The sequence below is a fragment of the Poecilia formosa genome, unplaced genomic scaffold, assembly GCF_000485575.1.
Source record: "Poecilia formosa unplaced genomic scaffold, Poecilia_formosa-5.1.2 Scaffold310, whole genome shotgun sequence".
Taxonomy (NCBI): Eukaryota; Metazoa; Chordata; class Actinopteri; order Cyprinodontiformes; family Poeciliidae; genus Poecilia; species Poecilia formosa.
The window spans coordinates 596,957-618,012 of record NW_006800249.1 but is presented as its reverse complement, the minus strand read 5'-3'; the positions used below and the strand labels follow the sequence as shown (position 1 = coordinate 618,012).

Here is a 21,056-nt window from a genome sequence, read left to right as displayed (position 1 = left end):
CCCAAGCTTTTTTAAAAATAAACCCTCCACAAAACAATGAAAATCAAGTTACTTGACAATTTGTGTACATGCGTCATTGTCTTAATCAAAGCTGCAGCATTTAAAACAAAAAACAAAACAAAAAAAATGGAGAGAACGCATCATAAATGTAATCAGAAACCTTTAATACATAATCAGTAAGAGGAGAGATTTTAACTGCGTTGTAAATGTGAGCCATCGGGAAGCATTTAGATGATCCCCTGCTGGATTTTTATTCTGTTGCACAATCACTCAACTGTAAACTGGTAGATAACCTGTTTGCACTCATGTAGCTTGGTTACTCAGGTAATGGCTGGATGTGTGTGGGTGCTACAGGGCAGCCAACAGATTTCTGCTCTGCCGTTTCATTTTGGAAGAATGTCTTTTCAACTCTGATGCCTCAGCATCAAATAAACATTTAATTTCCAATCAAACCTGTTGGACTTTGGTTGAACAAGCTGGCCAGGTTAGGATAAAACCCCTTAAACCTCTGAATGTCATGAATATAAACCAGTAAAATCCAGCAAATGCTGGCTGTAAATTGAGGATTAAATTATAAAGATTCTTACTTGGTGTGTTTTTTTTATGCTAACCATGTTTGAAAAAGCTCAAAGGAAGCAGAAAGAAAAAAGCAGAGCATAGACAAATTCTGGTACTGATCAGGACTGCACAATCTAAAATACACCCAAACAAATCTCCACACATGTACAAAAATCATCAGGAACAAAACAAAGAGTCGCTGCGGTTCTGACAGGATGGTCCAGGAGCGACCCGGACCACAGTCCATGCGTCGGCTTTTTAAGTGCAATCCACAGCAAACCTGAGGCCAGACTCGGTGCTTCTGGGTTCAGCACATCAGCCACAGCAACTATAAAGCACAGCTAGTTAGTGATCAACACCTGCTCATTCCTCCAATCACAGGTGGCCATTTAACCATAGCAACACAAAAATTACATCTGTAACAAGACAAAAATAAGAAAATCCCTTTGTTCCTTCTGTTGCCATAAGCGGTGTGTTTAATGCCGACTCAGTATAGACAATCAAAAAAACACATGATGCTCAGTTTAAAATGAAAAATAATCATCTGAATTTAAAGCAAATAAAACTTTATATTCCCCCGAACTGTTTCTAATCATAACTCAAATGAGTTTCATTCCAACAACAAGCAGGAGAAATAATGATGGAAACACTGAAGACACAGAAAAATTACAGTATAATTATTCATCCTAACTCAGCTTAGCAAACAAAAATGTTCAAATATTACAAAACTCTATAGGAATCTATGTATTTATCAAGAAAGATGTTGGCTGATCCTGATGTGCAGCTTCGCTTCACAGCTGGCTGAAATGATTTTTAGTCAGGATGGATAAAGTGTTGTTCAACCTGTGACACTTTCTGAGCCAATATCCTGCAGCTATAATGACGTTTATGTTTGTTTGCAATCATCATCTTCAAGACTATTATTTAGGAAGTAGCACAACTGGTAAGATTTTGATATTTTTGTTAATCTTGTATTTTAATGTTAACTTTTATTCATTTTTTTTTCAGAAATGCAGAAAGACATCTGTCTCCTCCTCCTTGCTTTTCAGCTTCAGCATCCATTTATTATAACATTTTCTATTTTTTTTAAACTTCCTGTTAGAGGAATGAAACTCTCCTGAGGACTCTCTGAGAACTAATGAGATGAACGCTTGTGCAGGCTGGGACAGGTAGTCCTGGTTCCACCCAGCCCTCTTTCACTTCCAGGTTCGGTCCCTGATCACATGACGGCGCCATGTGACTCTGGCCGCTCCTTGGAAAGTCAGAGTGGTGCGACGGAGGGGAAGGAAGTGGAGTTCAGAGGACGGCTGTTTGTTTTCTGACTCATCTGACCTCAGATCAGCGGAGGGAGGAGGGACAGGCAGGAAGACACTGCGCTGATTTCCTGTCTTTCATTCCAGAACACCTCAGATCACAGAGGAATTGCATATGTAAGCAGGAAAAAACCCCTTCCTGATTATTGCAAGCTACTAGTTTTCATTCATTAATTAAACAAACTACACAAACAGAGGGGGTTTATTCTCTTTAGAGCACTAAATTAAACACATCTCAGGTCATTATTAACTCAAACTGAAGTTAGACTAAATCTGTTCCATGCACAATCAAAACACAAAAAGAAAAACAAAATTCATCCAGGTACAAAAGAAACTTGAACGTTAGTTCCCGAAAAGCAATTTGCCAGCTAAGTAAAATCTGCAGCCATCGTCATGTTTTCCTTTTGTTTTCCACAGAACTCCACCCATGAGGTAATACTGGGTCCAAATTCCAGGAATTCCCAGGCGGGTGAGTTTCAGGAGGCTGATTGCAACTCAGAAAACCTGCAACCAACAACCGTGGATACGAGAACTAACTAGAACCGCAAGGAAGCAGTGAAATATTCTGGTCAAAATCAGATTTATGCAGCATTTTACTGAGTTTTCTGTCTGGGAAACCTGAGGACTGTCTACATAAGTCAAACTTTTTTTGTCCATCCTCTGACTAACAAGGCACTGTGCCAGCTCCTGAACAATCACAACACCCTTCCTTTGATAATCAGCCTGGTGTTCAGGAGTTGACCCATCATGGATTCCCTGTTTTACTTTTTTATTTTTCTTGCAGCTTTGTTTCATTTATGCATAAGCTCGGTTTGCTAGAAGGCACTATATGACGTACAGGCAGAGGCTAGAGTTAGTTTTGGGGACTTTAGCTGATTTGTCAGAAGCAACTGCGTTAGTTCAACTAGAAAATCTCTACATTTAGCGTGACATCTACATTTTATCAGATAATAAACAGAAAAATCTATAATTATCTGAGGACAAATCTAAAAAAAAAAAAAGAGTAGAAAACTCCATAATCTGTTAGAAAGGCTGACAGAGGTGCTGGGGGGGGTAAGACTCAGTTTCCTGCTAATTATCACTGTAGTTTAGGTTGTATAAATGAAATAAAAATGAAGAACAGAAACTATTCAGGAGAAATTAAGTTGAGGGGACTGTGCAGGTGGAATATCTCGTTAGCACCTTTGTTTTGTAGTGAATTAGCCTAATTAGGAGGCATGAGAACAAGGTGAAGCTGTGATGCACAGTCTGACTTAATCCCAGAGTTCTGCAGGTCACCCAGTTAGTTCCAGGTTTTAATGATGATTTACTGTTTCAGAAACTTAATTTTTCCAGGAGGAAATCCATCATTTATGTTCATAGAAAGGAATCCTGAAAAACAAACAAACAAAAAAAAAAATCCTCTTCTTGGATCGAGATTCAATCAAAGAAACAAGGAAAATAACAAAATAATTAGGTGATATCTTGAGAGGAAGAGTATATTCTCCTCAGTGCCGAGACAAGATGAGTCCTGTGGAGGTTTGGGCGTTCCTCAGTCACTGCTGTCGTCATCGTCGTCATCGTCCGACAGGGTGTTGTTGTTGAAGTTGGCGCCCGGCCGGCTCATGGACTCCGAGCGCGGCCCGAGGCTTCCCGACAGCATCCCATAGCAATGCTCGCACACACGCACCGGCTTGGACGACTGGCTGGGCAGCAGGAACTTCTTCTCTGAGCACGGCCCACAAACCACATAACCGCACTTCCTGCAGTGGTGGCGCCGGCTGACGGGCGTGAACTTCACCTTCTTGCAGCGCATGCACACGGTGGCCTCGGAGTCAGGCACCCAGACGGCGGCGTGCTCGCCCGTCGGGGATTTTCCACTCTTCTGCAGCAGCTCTCTCACACACTTCCCGATATGGTTCATCCATTCGGACTTCTCCGTGGCGGTGGCGGCGTAGACGGCGAAGGACTTGGTGGGGGTCTTGATTAGCCAACCGTTCCGCAGCTCGCCCTCGTCAGGCACCGTGTCGATGGTGACGCCCTCCAGAGGGATGATGTGCTGCTTGTTGTACTTCTTCTTCTGGATGACGATGTTGCCGTAAACCAGGATGTCGTTGAAGAGGAAGAACTGGCGGGCTTTGGGTTTCTTGCGGCAGAGTTTGGTGAGGACGCCCTCTCCGATTAGTACGCGACCAGGGATGGCGAGGGGCTGGCCTGCGGCGCCGAAGCAGCTCTCCACCAATCCGATCCGCTTAGAGTTGGCCTCGCTGTTAGCAAGCCGGTCCACCATCTTCACCTCGCCTGCTGGGGAAAGAAAACAAAGAAACACATTTAATTTTCCAACCTTTACAATTATGTTGGTCTCTGTAGCTTCCTGTCTCTGATTAGGGAGACTCAGTTCTCCCTCATGTTCTGTTAAAAAGGACGATGTTCAAAACAAAGTTCTAAATTTTGTGGAAAATTTTATTTATCAAAATTTTATACAGGCTAAATTACGGACAAAATATTTGCCAAATTATCAAAGATTCATATCAAAATAGAGAGGAAGTTTGCTAGCATTAGCCTAGCTTAGCTCTTAAGTAATATTGTCGATATATAAAGATTATGATCAGAAGGAAAATGCTAATTTACTGAGACTTCGTACGTGTAGTTATAGCTATTTGGAAATAAGGTCGAGCTGGCCACCTGTTTTATGCTGAACATCATGACAACTTTCTGAAACGTCGTCTGGAGATTTCTGGTGACACGGAACAGGACACAGTCACACTAATGCAGATCACAAGAGCATTTTATGTACATGTAAAAAGATATAATTAACTTCTTTAGCATCTTTTTTAACAAAACCAAGTGCTATATCATTTCTATGATGACCTCTTGCTTATTTCCACCTCCTTAAAAAGATCTTTCATTTTTAATCAGGGGCGGGGGTGGTTGTGGTCTGATCTCCTCCATTTTCTTCCCCCTGCAGAAAAATTAACGGTAATTTTCTCTGACTCAAACAGCTCTGGTCTTTGAGAATGTTACGCCATTTGCCATGGCTATAATTTACATAAATATATGCATTTTTCTGAAAATGCTTACATTTAAATGATGACAGGCTGTGTGAGTGCTTACAGATTATTTGCTTGTTTTCGGAGCAGATCTGCCTTTGAATCAAGTTTGGCAATTAGTGCCAATACTCTCACCATTCAGCAACTGAAGATACTTTTGGATCTGATCCACTTTGTCTTCACTGATAAAAAAGTTAACGTGATTAAAAAAAAAAAAGAAAAAAATACACAACACTTAAATGCTTCCTTAGATAATTTTTTACCACTTGCCTTCATAAGAACTTAGATTTAATTGTACCGAATCAAATTGCTCAGTATGTTATTAGATCTAAATTTGAATACTTAATTAGATTAAATTGAAATTAAGTGGATTAATTTGAATTTCATTTGGACGTTACTGCATAGAAATTTAACCTGTTTATAGTGTTTTGCTAAATTTATTTTAATTTGAGGCATGAATAAACTCAATTTAATTAAGTTAATTAACAACCGGACCACCTAATTCAACCTCTTGTTATTGCTAAGATATTTCTTAAAGGCACATTTTCTTTCCTGATAAAAGCTGTTATGTATATTATATTGCTTCTGAAATGCCCAGTTTTTGAAACTTTTAGGAGAAAACTCCATGAAAAAAACAAGAATAAAAGACTGAAGGGTTGCAATTTCTGCTATGACCTAACTGGAAACTCAGCACAACTGCTGGATTCTTCTTCAATAAAGCACAATGGAGAACTGTCAAGGTCAAAGGTCAGTGGCAACAGTAATGAAAGGGTGACTGCTCTCTGTCTCTCCAGCAACTCTGGAGGGTTGAGTGCAGACCGATAATGCCAGTAAACAACACAAGTATAAGATTCAGTTCTGGATTAAGTTTAAAGGTTTTCATTTATCTTTGCTGTGGAAATTTCTTTTTCTTTTCATGCATTTAGTTTCCAACATTCTGCATTCAGCTTGAGTAAAACTATCAATAAAGAGCAGCAGAACTTAAAGCTGTAGTCTGTTCAACCTCCTGTAGAACGGACAGATATTAGAGCCCAAAAATGAAAAAAGAAAAAAGGGCACAACCTTTAAAAGATCAAAGACAACAAAAGCATCTGATTTGTACCCAAGAAGGCAACAAATGCAACAGATAAAAGAAGAAGAAGCCTCCAAATGCACTTTGCACTACATGCTGAGAATCAATCGGCAGATAGAGACGGTTCAGAGCAGCAGGAGGACAAAGACAGCGGTTCAGGTCCAACAGAGCTCGATGTGTCCCTCAGGACTCAGCAGGTCAAGAAGGAAAACTTAAATGCACAAAGCAAAAAATCTCAATTAGATCAAGTAGTTCCCAAGTCTCAGTGAGCTTCAAAATAACCAAATTTTTACAGGCAGCTATGAGCTGGGAACTTCAAAGGTTATTATAACTTAATAAGGTTTAATCTAAGGTGCTAAATTGAATGAACTGGTCTAAATGAGGTCATTTCTAAGGTAATTGGTTTGAAAAACAAATTACATCTTTAATTGTTCAATTATCTCACAGCTATCAGTGTTTGACATTGTTATTGTTATTTTAAGATGGAATAAAATAGTTGTTGACTGGTGGACTAATTAATTTGAAAAAAATAAAAACAAAGCAAAATATATACATTTTGCTTCAACAAATAAATACATTAAATTAAAAAAATATATTTTTCAATTTATAATTACATGAACAAGTTTAATGGGCTTGATAAGCATTTGCAAACCAATGTTTACTATGTTATTGACATCTTAATAGCATTGCAATTAAATTGACTCCGACATTGGCTTGCTATGCAGCTTAAGCTCCTTACAGTGACCTCTATGAATTACTGCATGAAAACAGCAACAGCTTGAGAATGTTTTTTATGATATAAATGACATGTAAACAGAGCACGAGCCATTTCTACCGCTAGAGCTAGACGCACGTGTTTGTTTTGGTTGCATTTAACCAGGATGTCTTGGGCTATAGTCTGCTTTTGAAGCAGTCTCCACTTGGTGTTCACATTCACACAGCACTGGAGTTCACTTCAAACGAAACAAAACGTAAGTTTTTAGGCGGACTAGAGTTTGCTTTATTGGAAATGCGATTGTGCAGTAGTAATTAGTTTGTAGACTAGTACAAACTAAGTTTGATTAAAGCGGACTAAACAGGGTTGGTGTGAATGACAGCCAGAGATTAATTGTAAGAGTAGTCTTCCTGACGCATGAACTGACTTTTGATTTGCACTAGTTTGTTAAAAGCTGGGTTGGCTGCTCCTGAACAAACAATAAAACTGTTGCACAAAGTAATGTGCTGGTGTAACCGTATTCCTTCCCTGCCCTTTAAAAACCTCCAGAAGAAGAAACTATGCTAATTAGCCAGCAAATGCCAGAACAGCTTGGGCCAACTCCACAGTGATCTGCACACTAATAACCCAAAGTGAGCAAGTGAACTGCCTTAAAAGCCTTGGAGAGGACAGTGGTGCTGCTGACACATCCAGCCTGATAGCAAGGGCTGGCTGCCCAGCGCCGGGCAACCTGCTCCCATCCGCAGAGAGCGGAGGCCACAAAGAGCAGGAGCCTCCAGGGAGGAAGAGTGCCATAAATACAGAGTGGAGTCTCCCAAAGCAGTAATCAAAGCAAGGCAGAGGAGAATAAAAGGCAGAATACATCAGCAAAAATAAAGCTTTTTCTGCCGAGTAGTGATGATGACAGAGAAGACACACCAGATCAGTAAAAAAAAATAAAAAATACGTAAAGGACGTTCATATTGTTTAAAATTAATATTCAAACAAAGGATTTGAGAAAAACAAACGTTTTCGCAGGTTAATGGAAATGGTTGTCTTCAACTTTCTCATATAATTTAAGCAATAATCAAAACTAAAAATAAAGAAAAAATGTGTTACAATATGTTACAAGTCAGGCTACACTAATATACTGAAATATTATTTGTTGTGCTTGGTTTACAACCCCCAAAGTGATCGGCATAAGAAGACCAAAGATGTCACACCGTACAGTACACGTTAACGGAATAATGGACACCGCCGTGTAAAGACTGATATTAAACTTATTTAGAGCCGACAGTATCGTCACAAGATCATAAGACAAAGCAACAAAGGAAAAAAGTGCAACTGATATCGATGGCCTTTTGTGGCACATTGACTGCAACCTCTGCACAGAAGTCTGGTTGACTATTTACATCCAGATTTACTTCAACTGGCTTTTTCTGATGAAAAATTATGACACCAATGACGTAAAAGTCGGACAAAAAAAAAGATCAGAATTGGGCCGTTCTGACTGCCATAAAAAAGTCGGACACAGGTCGCTTTTGGTAAAGAAAAAAAAAAGTAATTTGGGTCACTTTTTGGTTCCTTTTCATTTCAGTAAATAGTAAATTCAGTAAATCCAATTATTCTTACTCAAAAGCCAACTGTGGTGGAGTCAAATCTGCTTTTACTTATTTTCTTAACCGTGCTAAATAAAACAAGAGTTTTCAAGGAAAACGGTGATCCAAATCCTGCTGTTATTGTTAAAAATATACCAAATATATCAAAAGCTTTCTTCTCAAATAAAGAACAAATGCAAATGAAGTGCTTTTCTTTTAATGAGGCAGTCACTTTTTAAGTTTTGGATCTACCATGTTTTTTATACATCCCTGTAGAAAAAAAAATACTTAATTGATGTTTACTTCATTTAAATAATTTAAAACAGTGACAGAAAAACATATGGTTTTCAATTTATCTTCAAAAATCATGTTTTACTTTGATACATGTATATGACATGTGCTTTACTTTATAATCTGCAGCAGTTAAAGATGAAGAATTTGTTGGCTTTGGGAGAAAGATTATATTAGTGTGGATTAAATATGCTGACATAGTTTATAATAACATGTATTTATAATTAATCTGTGTTCAAATGTTTCCCAAACATTTCTACTCTACTCTAAGTTTGAACAGCTTTAATGATTTAACACACTATACTGATAAGAATCCGCTCAATGAGTGTCAAAGTGGTGGACACAGGAGATAACCTTCACAGCCACAAGCAATTATTTATTTGCATTACGTTGGGACTTGGTGTCGGTTTCCTGCCTTTGAGCCAGCTGGAGAGGAGGCAGGCTTACTTGGATGTACCAGCACCGCCGTCTGGGGAGCTACAAGTTACCAGCTGCTGCATCATTTGAGAACATAAATACATCGATTACCCATCAGTGGCCAACTGGACAGATAGATGTAGCTCATACTCTGGTAGACTGGAGGAAACAGCACTGCAACTCAAGCTGTTCATTTTATAATCATTTACATTTCATTTCTGAAATGCTTACTGAGCAGGTGCACATTACTTAACTCAATATTTCAGATTTAGACATGCCTTGTTATTAATTTCAGCTAATATTTTCACAGGACCTCAACAGTTTTTAGGAAACCGATTTTAAAAAGTGCTAAACTAGAACACAACTATTTTCCAATCTGGATTTTTAGTGGTTTCACTGTGGGACAAATTTATTTCAATTTCTATTTTTGTGGTAATTGGGTTACAAAAGCAGAATAGGTTTTGTAATTAATTTATCAGAACTGTTCTCTCTGTCTCTACCTCTCTCAGTTTCCAAAATAATGTATCAATCCCAGAGGGAAATATACATTTTTGTCAGAGTTGTTGTAGATGCTAATGGCTGTTGGCAAGTCAGATCTTCTGTAGCAGCCTGTATTACAGTCATTCTAATTAAGCCTCTGACTGAAGTCTCTATTGAACAGGATGTTCAGGTTGTCTGTAATTTTCTTGATTTCATGAAAAATCATTCTTTGTACAATAAGCTCCAGATGTTCCAGATGTTTGTGATAGAAACAGTGTATAATTTATTTTTTTAATTACAGGTTTTTCTGACAGTAGTGTTCTTTATTTGCATCATATCAGGCAGGAAATGGGTAGACAGAGAAGGAGGAAGACACGCAGAAAAGGTGGCAGATTTGAGAATCCAAAATAATAGACTAAATAATGGCCTGCAAGGAGTTTAAAATCAGCAAATTTGTCCCATGTGGTCTGATAACAGAGCTGGCATTACTAAACACAACCAGGGAAGAGAACATCTAATTTACAATTTTTCAGATCATGTAAATAAAAAAAATAAAACTTAATGACTCATAACATCATTGTTCATAATTACTACATTGTCTGTGGTTCCTTATTCTGTTGAGAATTCTCATTAGGAAAGTTGAAGGGAGACTCAGTTACTCTCTTCTTCCTACTTAAAGCATCTATAATTACAGTCTCTGCAGACCTTTGGCTTGTTATGAGGACAACTCATTATAGCAAAGGAAACACACTAATTGTACTTTCATGTAAATGGTTTCCTTTCAGCAACATGGTGCGGAGGAGAACAGATGATAAAACTACTTCTCTGTGCTGAGGATTTATTGAAAATTCAAATTTGCTTGTACAAGGAGTCTGTTCAACTCACTGCACACAGTAAGATGAGCACAATACCCCAAGGAGAGAGCAACAATCATTAAGTTTTACACAATGGATGCTTGTAAAAAAGGCAAGGGGAATGTGTAGCTTAGCCTTTAGATCCCCTTTGTGGGGATTAAAACTTTTTTTTTTTTTTCTGTCTCGTGCTATGTTGGCAAAATCCACCAAATTTAACTTTTCCAACCCCACCAAAACTTTGAACACATCAATGATCTTTTCATATATATCAATAGACGCATCAATAGATTTAAGTGCAGACATAACTTGTTGCAGAGGTTAGCCAGCTTGGTCTGACTTAGTTTAAAGTTAAGAGGGAGAAAACACAACATAACTAGTCTGTATTTTGCACAAACCTTCAGAGAAGTGGAAATTATAAGGGACTAATAGTAAAAACAAGGGATGCACCTAACATTTTAGACATATTTGTTGGGAAAACAAAGGATCAATTTGTAATATCATCAAATATAGTTAAGGTTTATCAAATCCCAAACTTTGCCTTGAAAAATCTGTAATCAGTTCAGTCCAGTTTTACCCCTTCTTACATATAAAATAATTTTAACAAACCTACTTTCAGTTCAGAAATATCCACTCAGGTTTGATCACTCAAAGCATTGTAGATGTTGAACTAGGGGGGTTCAAATGCAGTCCTACCTCAATAAAAACTGAAACATAAGTAATGTTACAGCAAGTATATAAAAACAACAAATTGTACCAAAAAGACATCAAATATAAATCCACACATGATAGGAAGAATACAGCAGTGTATGTCAGTAATAAATGGTACAAATAATAACACAAGTCAACAAACAGTCAGGAACGAGTCCCCCTACCTTGACCTGCATTAAAAATATAAATTGCTAAAGGAACAAAGGAGTGTTTTTACTTGTTACTTTTCATACAAAGAAGTCTGAGCCGGACGCCTGAAGCCAGAAACTGGCACTGAGCTGTCAGCAGGAATGGCACTAGCTTTCCTGATGATCTGTCTATTGAACAGTTCTGTAAGTATTCATTGTTCAACTCCTAAGATCTTATTACGTATATGTATTACTCTGCTAAGTCAATTTTTTTGACCCAATACTAAGATTCCCAAACCAACAGAGGAGAGAAAAGGTCAGCAAAGATTCAATTTATGATCTATAACATAAGATAATCATTGACTTATCAACCTGAAACTGTTTTCTTAGAAAAAAAAAAAAAACTCTTTGCTGGCCCTTTTTTTGCAGATACTCTGAATGCAGGTAAATTTTAAATTATTACCCAAAATAGTCCCTTTAATGTAGCCCCCACATGAGATTTTGTCAGGCATGCTTTAGACCGTAGTATCACCTGCTATAAATAACCATGCAGTACGTCAGCACACAGTAATGTTGTAGGCAGTCTTCAGGAAAATTTACCCAACATTTGCAGAGCAATATTATCCGCGTCGGGTCATAAGATCTATAGTTTTCAATAAAAGAGAAGTTTGAGCAGCAACAACTGGGAGCAGAATAGGTGTAGAACTACATGCTGGAATATTATGCTCATAAAATCGCTCCTCCATAGACAGAAAAACGGTTTACATTTCATCTACTGGAATTGATTTGGACTTTTATGAGTCTGAAATAAAATCTCATAAACGTACCACAGGGGAAATGCCACAGGTCTATTTTAACAGGAAAAACCTTGACATGGTGAAGTCAAGAGAGGCACTTCAATCAGGCAGCTCTTTAGGAAAATCGGTTTGACAAATAATACATCTGAGAGGTTTGCAAAAGTAAAACTAAAACCACCCATCTTTGGAAAATGTAAATCTATAATGTCAGGTCAAGGACTCTTCTTGATAACCTGAACTTAAACCAACAGTGTTGCCCAACTGGGAGAAAAAGGGAGGCAATGAATCACAGAGAGAGAGAGAAAGAGAGAGAGAAAGAGAAAGAGGGAGAGAAATCATGGGAAACACCAGAAGTAAAGGGAGGAAAAAGTGTTTCTGTAGGCTGTCCGCAACATATGAGCTCAATATTTTAAAAATACATCAATACAAGATTAAGTAAAACACACTTACTGGTCCAGAATGATAACTAGTTTAAGACAAATTAGCTTGTAGACATAAGAATCAAATAAAACATATTCTAAAAATATGAATTTCTTTGATATTAGCTCGACCAGTACCTCCAAGAAGCAGTAAAACACTACACTTAATTAAATTAACTGCTAGGCTGTTTGCACGAACAAACTCAAAGATTCACTCATCTCATCATGCTGGATGCTTGAAACTGAAACCTACTTTATTAAAAAACTGTCAAAATGACTTGACCACTTCTGAAATTTAGGTTCCATGTGTCCATCACAAAGCCAACATGCCTTCATACTAATGCAGAAGTACTCCACACCATTGAATCAAATATATATGCAATATTCACTAACATTGCACAGTTAATCAAAAGTTGAGTTTGTCACTCAAAAGTGTTGGATTCTATAAATTATCTAATTCAAATTACCCCAAAACGCCACATATGAAACTGCTCCCAAGTCGCTAGTTTTGTGGCTAAAATATGAATACATCTCCTGTGTTTACATCCGTCGGCGTCATGATTTTAAATGACTTACTGTGTGAACAAGTTTATTCACGTGTGATTTTAATTGCATTTCTTATTGAACAGAAACACCGTAATTGTGAAGTAGAGTGTTTTAAACGTTAGCAGAATATCATTTGAAACAGAAACAAAGCTATTGTCATTTATAGTTTTTTAATGAGCTGCTAGCTACTTTGTTATTAAACTGCAAACTCATAATAAAGATAAACCATTGGAGAATTAGCACCATTTTATTCTTCAAGATGGAGTTCCCATACATGTAGCTATTCTGACTATTCAGACAAGGACACTCATTATGAGAGGACTGTCTCCTTCAGGACAGTGTTATCAGCCAGAGTCTGACCTGAACATGGAGCCCTCCTGCTATATGTCAACAACATCCCGTCACGTCTATAAAAAGGATTACACAACTGCCGGGCAGAGTGGGAATGAACCCAGGATAAAAAGATTTGAAGCTAATCTACTGCAAGAATTGATACTGTGAAAACAAGAGTCGCTGTAGCTGCCAGGAAACTATACTAGAAAATACGTCCGACAGGTTAAAGTGCACCCAAGCCTGTCGCAATAAACGATAAAATAATTCATCACAGAATAAATTAACATGAGCTTGATAATCACAAAAGTCCTAATTTGTAATGTTATGTCATCATACTACTTGCAAAAGGTCTCAAAATGACAATATTATCATTTATCGTAATAATTTCTGGGACAAGTTATTGTCCAGCACAGCCTATAATGGTAATGGGCCTAGGTGCATCTACAACACATTACAAGAAGCACTTTTTGTGCAAATTTCTGTTTTTATTAATTAATTTCTTTTACAAGACTTAATTTTGATCAAACTAAGCATTTATAGATTCTAGTCAATATTTAACAATAAATTACATTGTGCCAGCTATATTAATTCTGCAGCAGATTTATGCGTCTAGCAAAATCAGCTCTTCGTCTCAAAATATTAATTAATATGTTTTCTATAAGCAGAGTGGTCTGTAGACTGATTTCTACTTCTTAAAATTGGGCCATTGTTGGAACAATGGCCCAATTTGTTCCAACAAATTAGGCCATTTGTTGGAACCAACAAATGGCCTAATTTGTTGGTTCCAAATTCTTGACAAGAATTAAACCTTCTTGTCAAGGTTTAATTCTTGACAAGAATTAAACCTTCTTGTCAAGGTTTAATTCTTGATAAGAATTAAACCTTTCTAGTAGCATAATGAGTCATCTAGTAGGCTTGAAAGGATAGATTTTCAGCAGTGAGGAAACATTTCATCTCATGAAAAGTTGAAATAAGTGCTGGGACAAGCTATTTGGAAACTGTAGCAGTAAAACTTCAAATTGAAGAGCAAACAAAATCTTACACACACAGGAACAGGAAAATGTCAGATTTTCCACTTGTATTTACGCAAACCTAAGAACCATTACCATTCTTTTTCTTTCCACTAATACAGGAGGGGAAATGTTAAAATCAGGTCATCACCACTGCGTCTGATCACATACTGTTACCTCTAACAGCTCAAAGTTAAAGAATAAAAATCCAAAGTCTCAAACACACATGAGGAAAACAACATATTTAAAGACCACAGTGCACATAATTAGTAGTTCAGAGAAGGAATCACTGAAAACTATTAATTAAAAGATAAAAAAAAAACAACTCGTCTCTAAATAAAAAGACAAAGTCATCTGCAGTCATTTTCAGGATATCCTCTAACCACCATCCTAAATCAAACTCTTTCACTTTAAGATCAGTCACTATCTGACTTTCAGTGGACATGATAAAACACGCAAGGTAAAAGTCAAAGTTGTGAAACATTGCATCAGCCATTTAATAAAAGGGAAGATTTTAAAACTATGGAAACAAAATATCAGCAGTTTTTCACCGATGAGCAATAACTTGCTTAAGGTGATGGAAGATTTACATTGTATGCTTAATCTTCTGTCATTTATTTATGAATCTGCCTTACTGAAAAAAATATCACCTAACTATTCATCTTACTTTTCTTTTATTACCAGGTAAATTGGAACTTATTTCTTGTTTAATACTTGAAAATTGCAGGTTAGGGGCAGCTCAGATGATCATCTAATAAACTTATAACAACACTTTAACTGTTAAGTTGTCAACAATAATCGCATTAGGTACTCTGAAGAAACTGCAACCTGACATCAAACTGTTTAAAATCTAGCTGATGTCTCTTTTGTTGGCAGAAAATCAGGTTTTTACTAACAACTCCTGCAGGTTGAGGCAGATTTAAAACAAGGCGAGCAGTTTAGGAAACCAATTAGCCAAGAGCATGTGTAAACGGGTCAATATCGCTTACATGATGAGTAGGTGGATATCAGAAACTGCTAGATGCTACTACGTCCACTTTAACACATTTTCCAAATGAAGTGCATCACAGATTACTAAAGTGTATTTTATACATTCTGATCACAGGTCTAGCTTCAACTCATACTAAAAGTCAATTAAATGTCATAACTCATAACATCTGAGTATCTTCAAAGTTGTGGGCGGTGAAGCTGTGAGCAGGAAGACTCTCCAGTAGCAGTCAGTTTTCAGAATCTGAAGAGGCCTCTGACTGAACACTGTTGCTGTATGACATGCTAACACCTTCACATCTGAGCAGCAGAGATGATATTCCACAGTAACATTTCCTGGGTGAAACCATCATATGTTGCTAATCCACCTCATTTGCTTTTGCCACTCCTCTTTAAACTTCCTCCTTCTGTCTCTGCTCGGTCTCCTTTTTAAGTCCTCTGGGATTTGGAGTCATAGTTCAGATGCTATTTAAGCTTCTGAGTTGCTAATCAACTGTTCCCAGGTGTCAGAAAAATAATAAATAAATACCTTGTTGCCGTGGTTATGCAACAAGTAGCATATTTTTTTGCTATTTTTAATCTTTAGTCCATTTTTACACAGATCACATAAATCAGCCACTTCCAGGACAGTCGTCTTCTCCATAAATGGAAGTTAAATAATTAACAACATATATGTTTAAAATATGATCTACTTAAATTCAGAAATACCTAACATATAGTGGAACAATGGTTTTTTTTTTCTACCTTACTGCCAGGGTGGTCAGATATCTTTACTTTTTAATTTCTTTCTGTGCCAAACAACATGATGCAAAACCAGATGACAGAATTGCAGCTCATGGGATTGGATATCTATTAGTATAAAAGAGAGCCAAACACACTGTTAAAAAAAAAAGAGTTGTTATTCAGCAAACAAAAACATTTCAAGTTAAATTCTGTTCCACAATAGATTTCCCCAAAAATGTTTTCTTGCTCAAATTACACATGAACTTTGAATACTTTTTCATTCAGTATAATAGATAAATCATTTGACACATCTACAACAAAGCTGATCTATTTATCCATAAAAAGGGAATCCAACTGAAATAAATTCAGCTGCCTCAGGAAAAACTCAAATTACTTTCAGGTTTTTTTTATTTTTTTATTGCAGGTATAAAACAGTCCAACAGCAGTTTTTAAATGCATTGAACCAATAGGGCCTATTTTACCTGATGTGCAGAGTTGAAACCAGACAAGTAAAAGCAAAAGGAATAAGCTACCGTCTATTTTTGACAGCAGCACTTCCTGCAGTCGGATCTACTAACACTAGATATAATTTATTCTTCACACTTTCTAAAAGGAAAATAAATCAATAAAATTTTAAATGATCTTTCCCTGTTTGGATCATGACAAATATAAATCTTTTTTATCAGCTATAGGTTATTAGTTCACTGTTTTGTGCCCTAAACTCAAATGCACAAAATTCAGAACTTGTAGAAAGAACAAACTTGTTAAACATAAAGTAATGTTTCACTCACAGCATACTACACATTTAGAAAGTTTTATTTTTTATTACATTAAATGTTAAACCTCAGCAAATACTTATTAAAGAAAATGAAACCTACATGACAAAACAAAAGATAATGATGAAATATTAGAGGGAACTTTCATTATTCACTAGAATTCATCTTATGCAAATGTCAGCTTCTTAGATATGCCACAGATTAGAACATTTTCACTTTTTTCAAACTACGACTCATTTCCTGAAGTAGAAACTTTTAGTTACGGAAATTTGTTTCTCAGCTGAGTACAAAGCTTACAAAGCAACTGTAACTTGCTGCCGTTTACTTGAATAAATCAGAACTTAAATCAAACTTGAAGACACAGTATTTCCTGTGGTAAAACTCTCATATGTCAAATGTATCTTTCTCATCACTTTACCACCAGTAAAGTCAATAGTAATTTTAGCAAGCATGCATGCTTATTTGTTTTGACCTTATTGTGCATTTTTAAAATACATTGGACTCCTGATATTTGGAACCACAGCCACCCATTAATAGCCTAAATCCACAAATACTTGAGACCTTCTAAAAATAAAGGTTACACCTGCCTATTTTGATAGTTTAAACACCAAATATACCATAATATGTAATAAGTATAGTGTAAACCGTCTTTGCGCTAAAACAAAAGCTAATATCTATAGTCTTCCTTTTATCCGCTTTAGGGAGGTACAGGCAGTCATGGTTACTGTAATTAAAAGTAAAGAAAGAACAGTTTATGGGTGTCAATTATACTCATCCTATCCATCAAGTAATCAGTTTGTTTACTTGTGACAAGCAGGAAGTGACACGGTCTCTTTATGGACATAATCTGCATCTATTTATAAACCAAGACCTGTTGGATAATCTTCCATGGGGTTGGATTACCCAGGACAGCAGAAGACTTTCTGTTCTGGGAAGGTGAACAGAAAAAAGTACACTAATAAGAAAAACATGGCAGGTGGGAATGTTGACTCGTCCAACAATTTAGTTTGCTTCACCCTGTCAGGTCTGGCAGAACTAGTTTTACCAGTAAAGGATGCAAGGATCTGGGTGGCTGGCCAGCAGTAAACTCAATGTCTATTCATAATGTTTTTCTAGGAAAGAAATGTCTATTCAACATATAAAGTGGATTTTTAACAAGTTAGTAACTTGTTAGTGATTGAGCTGGCCCTGGAGAGAAACTGCAAAGAGAAAGTCTCTCAATAATCAGTCTGAGAGTAATTTCCCGCCGAGGTGTTTGCTTTCAGTAGATTAAGGAAGTACATAGTGACAATACCCAAGGACACATGACTCTTCAGAAACTTGCCATTTCCTAGGCATGTGTAAAAGCAGAATTGGTCACCAAGCAGAGTATGGTGTTTTCATTCTTTACCTTAAGATTAAAAGTTGTTGTTTTATTTTTACAGCTCATCTTTAATGCATCACTTTAGCTTTAGAGAAATGTATTTATTTTAGATTAAAGAGATGTCAAAATTGTCATGATTACTAAGAAAGTTTCACAGTTATATAAATAACTCAGCCGAAGATACTTGCGTTCACATAAAAGTAGTCAGTTTTACAAAAAACTGGAGTCCCTGAACTCGTTCCTTAACACAGAAGCAACTTCTCCAACTCAGATGACCAGCTTACACTAGAGATGGTCAGAGTTATTTCCTGTATATGACTTGTTTAGATGTAAAATTTACATTTCTAAAAATGCAGTTTTCATATAAGCTGATTTAGGCCCAGTCCAAACAACCACAGATGACTTCTGTATCACTTGTCGGAGTGCAAAATGCTTTTTGGGTGACAGAAACTGAGACTTTTAAAAGTGCTTCTCTAAAATGCTGCCTGGTTTCTGAACACTTCATGTAAAGAAGTGTGCAAAATAGCAAACCGCTATTTTTACATCTTCTTTATACCAGTCAATATTTACTGTGCGTCCAAATTGTTCTCATTACTAAAAGAAACAGATAAATTATGTAAAAACTTTAAGCAAATCCCCAACATCTTCAGAATGCTCAGTCCTCGTTTGACCCGGCATGGTTGTTTTAACATCTGTCGGGATTTATGGGATCTGTAACCAACTCAGACGTATTTTAAACAGCGTGGGGGAGGGGATTATCTGTTTTAAAGATAACCACAGTAATGCAGCTGAGGCTTTATGCAAAACGATGCAGTTTTTGAGTCTTCCCCTAGTACCACAAGTGAAAAAAATAGCTCTAATTATGTAATCATCAACCAAATCTAACATGAGAGAGCACGGCACCTCTGATCACATTTTGTCTTAATGCTAAATGGAAACAACACGAAAGTTTACCATTTTATAGACTGTGTTAAAATTAAATTTTATATCCACTTCCCCTGCAGATACGAACATTAACAAAATGGAAATAAATACCGGTTGTTAATAGTCGGCCCAGTTTTATTTATCCGACGATACAATTTTCTTTTTAAATTACTCGTATTGGCCGGCACTGATGTTAGTCCTGATATATTATGCATCCCTATTGCAGAGCATTAACAACTTAGCTAAATTTGCCACGACAAACTTATTAGCACTTCTAATTGTCTGTATCTCTCTAAACCAGTGGAACAGACAGCATTGTACAACACTGCAGAAAACAGAGAAAAATTGCTATTATTGGCGGTTTGTGTCAGCAAATCCTAATCCAACTCACAGCTGGATTGCTCTAAAGCTAATTTGGATGTAGTTCCCACATCTGAACTTTGACTTCCAGGAGAAACTTATCACATGCAAAAAGGTCAAATACCAGCGATGTGCCTTTTTGTCAGAGTTTGTGACCACAGCATAACGGCTCTCAGCCTAACAGAAATCCCCTGCACAAGTAAAACACACTGCATGATTATAATGTTGAGGTTGGAGAGGCCTGCCTAGCCCCCACAGATTTATAACATCCGTGGAACATTAGATACACACATTTCACATTTTATGTACAAGATATTATCTCACAAACCATTTCCTGAGCAAATTTCCCCCACCTAATGTTTTCAGCTCAAGTAACAAGATTATCAAATATTAGACTTGAAGTTCAACTTTCTACCCAGACCCACTTCAACTCTGACCATGCTAGGCTGCCACCCAAAAGCCTGCAATACAGAAAGTCTCCATTATAATATGAGACAAAGGTCCATGATGACTTGATGAATCTCCCCCCCTGATCTTTGCCATTTCTTCACAGCAATCAGTCAACACGTCATGGCTGACTTCGCTCTGCAGACAACAGGAATAAAACTTCACACCAGGCACAGCATGAGAGAATTTTCTTTCAAGTAGCAACTTCAGCTACAACTTAAGCCAGTAGATTTTATTAGATGAAGTATAGTACTAATAGTCTAATAACCGTAAGGTAAAGGGGGTATTTCAGATTTTCTGCTTGTGTGCATTCCACAGTTTAACATTCAAATACTGAGGTGATATCAATTCAAAAGAAAAAAAGAGACATTTTTGATTTCCTGAAACCAGCAAAACAATAAACCACTAATTTAAATTAACCACTAGCTGCTTTCACAATTTTCCTGAGCTTAATTTGTGAGTCAGCAGAGGCTGAAACAGCAGGTGAAATTTACTTTCATAGTTTTGGAAAGAGATGAATAACAAATCAAATCAATATTGCCATCTTAAAATAAATTTGTGCAATATTGCAGTAATACCCTTCTTAAGGACACCAGTCTCATAAAACTAGTGTGATTGGTGTCTCTAAACTAAACACAGTAACTGCATTTAAACATATTTATGAAATGTAATGGCATTTATTGATACTCAATCAGTTAGGAGTAAATAGTAAGATAATCACAACAATATGGACAGTTTGCATCTTCTTTAAACATCATTAATTGGAATTTATACTAACAACGATAAATCAAAATTTGGAACAAAAAATATATTACAGTAAACAATATGATAAGTAAGACATGAGTAAGAATGATACATGCTTTCACATCAGAGTCAACAAAAACCCTAAAAACATGTACAGACCTATAACAAAAAAAGAAAAAGGTCACTTTTTGGAATAGTTAGAGAGGTTTGAATGCTTTCTACAAAGTTGCTAAGTAGTACAGTATTATGATGAAAGAGTAATTAAATAAATGGCTTTCTATAATTATTAATTATAGAAAGCCTTAAATATGGCTTTCTAGTTTAATCATAAACTAGAAAGCCATAACAATATTCAACAGCTTTGGTTTCCTTATATCATGCAAGACTACTTTGAGTGCAACACTTTTCAAAGTGTGGGAGGAGAAATGCACCATTTACAAACTGCTTTTAAAATATGATGAGCAGTGTAACGCAAGAAAAAAAAG

The 21,056-nt window shown here is 36.7% G+C and overlaps 1 protein-coding gene across 2 annotated transcripts in view; it reads right to left on the bottom strand.

The window, feature by feature from the left end:
• Positions 1 to 261: 261 nt before the first annotated feature.
• Positions 262 to 21,056, bottom strand: part of plekhf2 (pleckstrin homology domain containing, family F (with FYVE domain) member 2) — a 22,873-nt gene continuing 2,078 nt past the window's right edge. The window contains exon 2 of one of the 2 annotated variants that reach the window (XM_007572901.2): positions 262 to 4,151. In XM_007572901.2, coding sequence (XP_007572963.1) covers positions 3,403 to 4,140 — 738 coding nt within the window. In that variant the 5' untranslated portion in view covers positions 4,141 to 4,151 and the 3' untranslated portion in view covers positions 262 to 3,402. Of the gene's footprint in view, positions 4,155 to 21,056 lie in introns of both variants that reach the window. The other variant, XM_007572900.2, reaches the window with a different exon arrangement.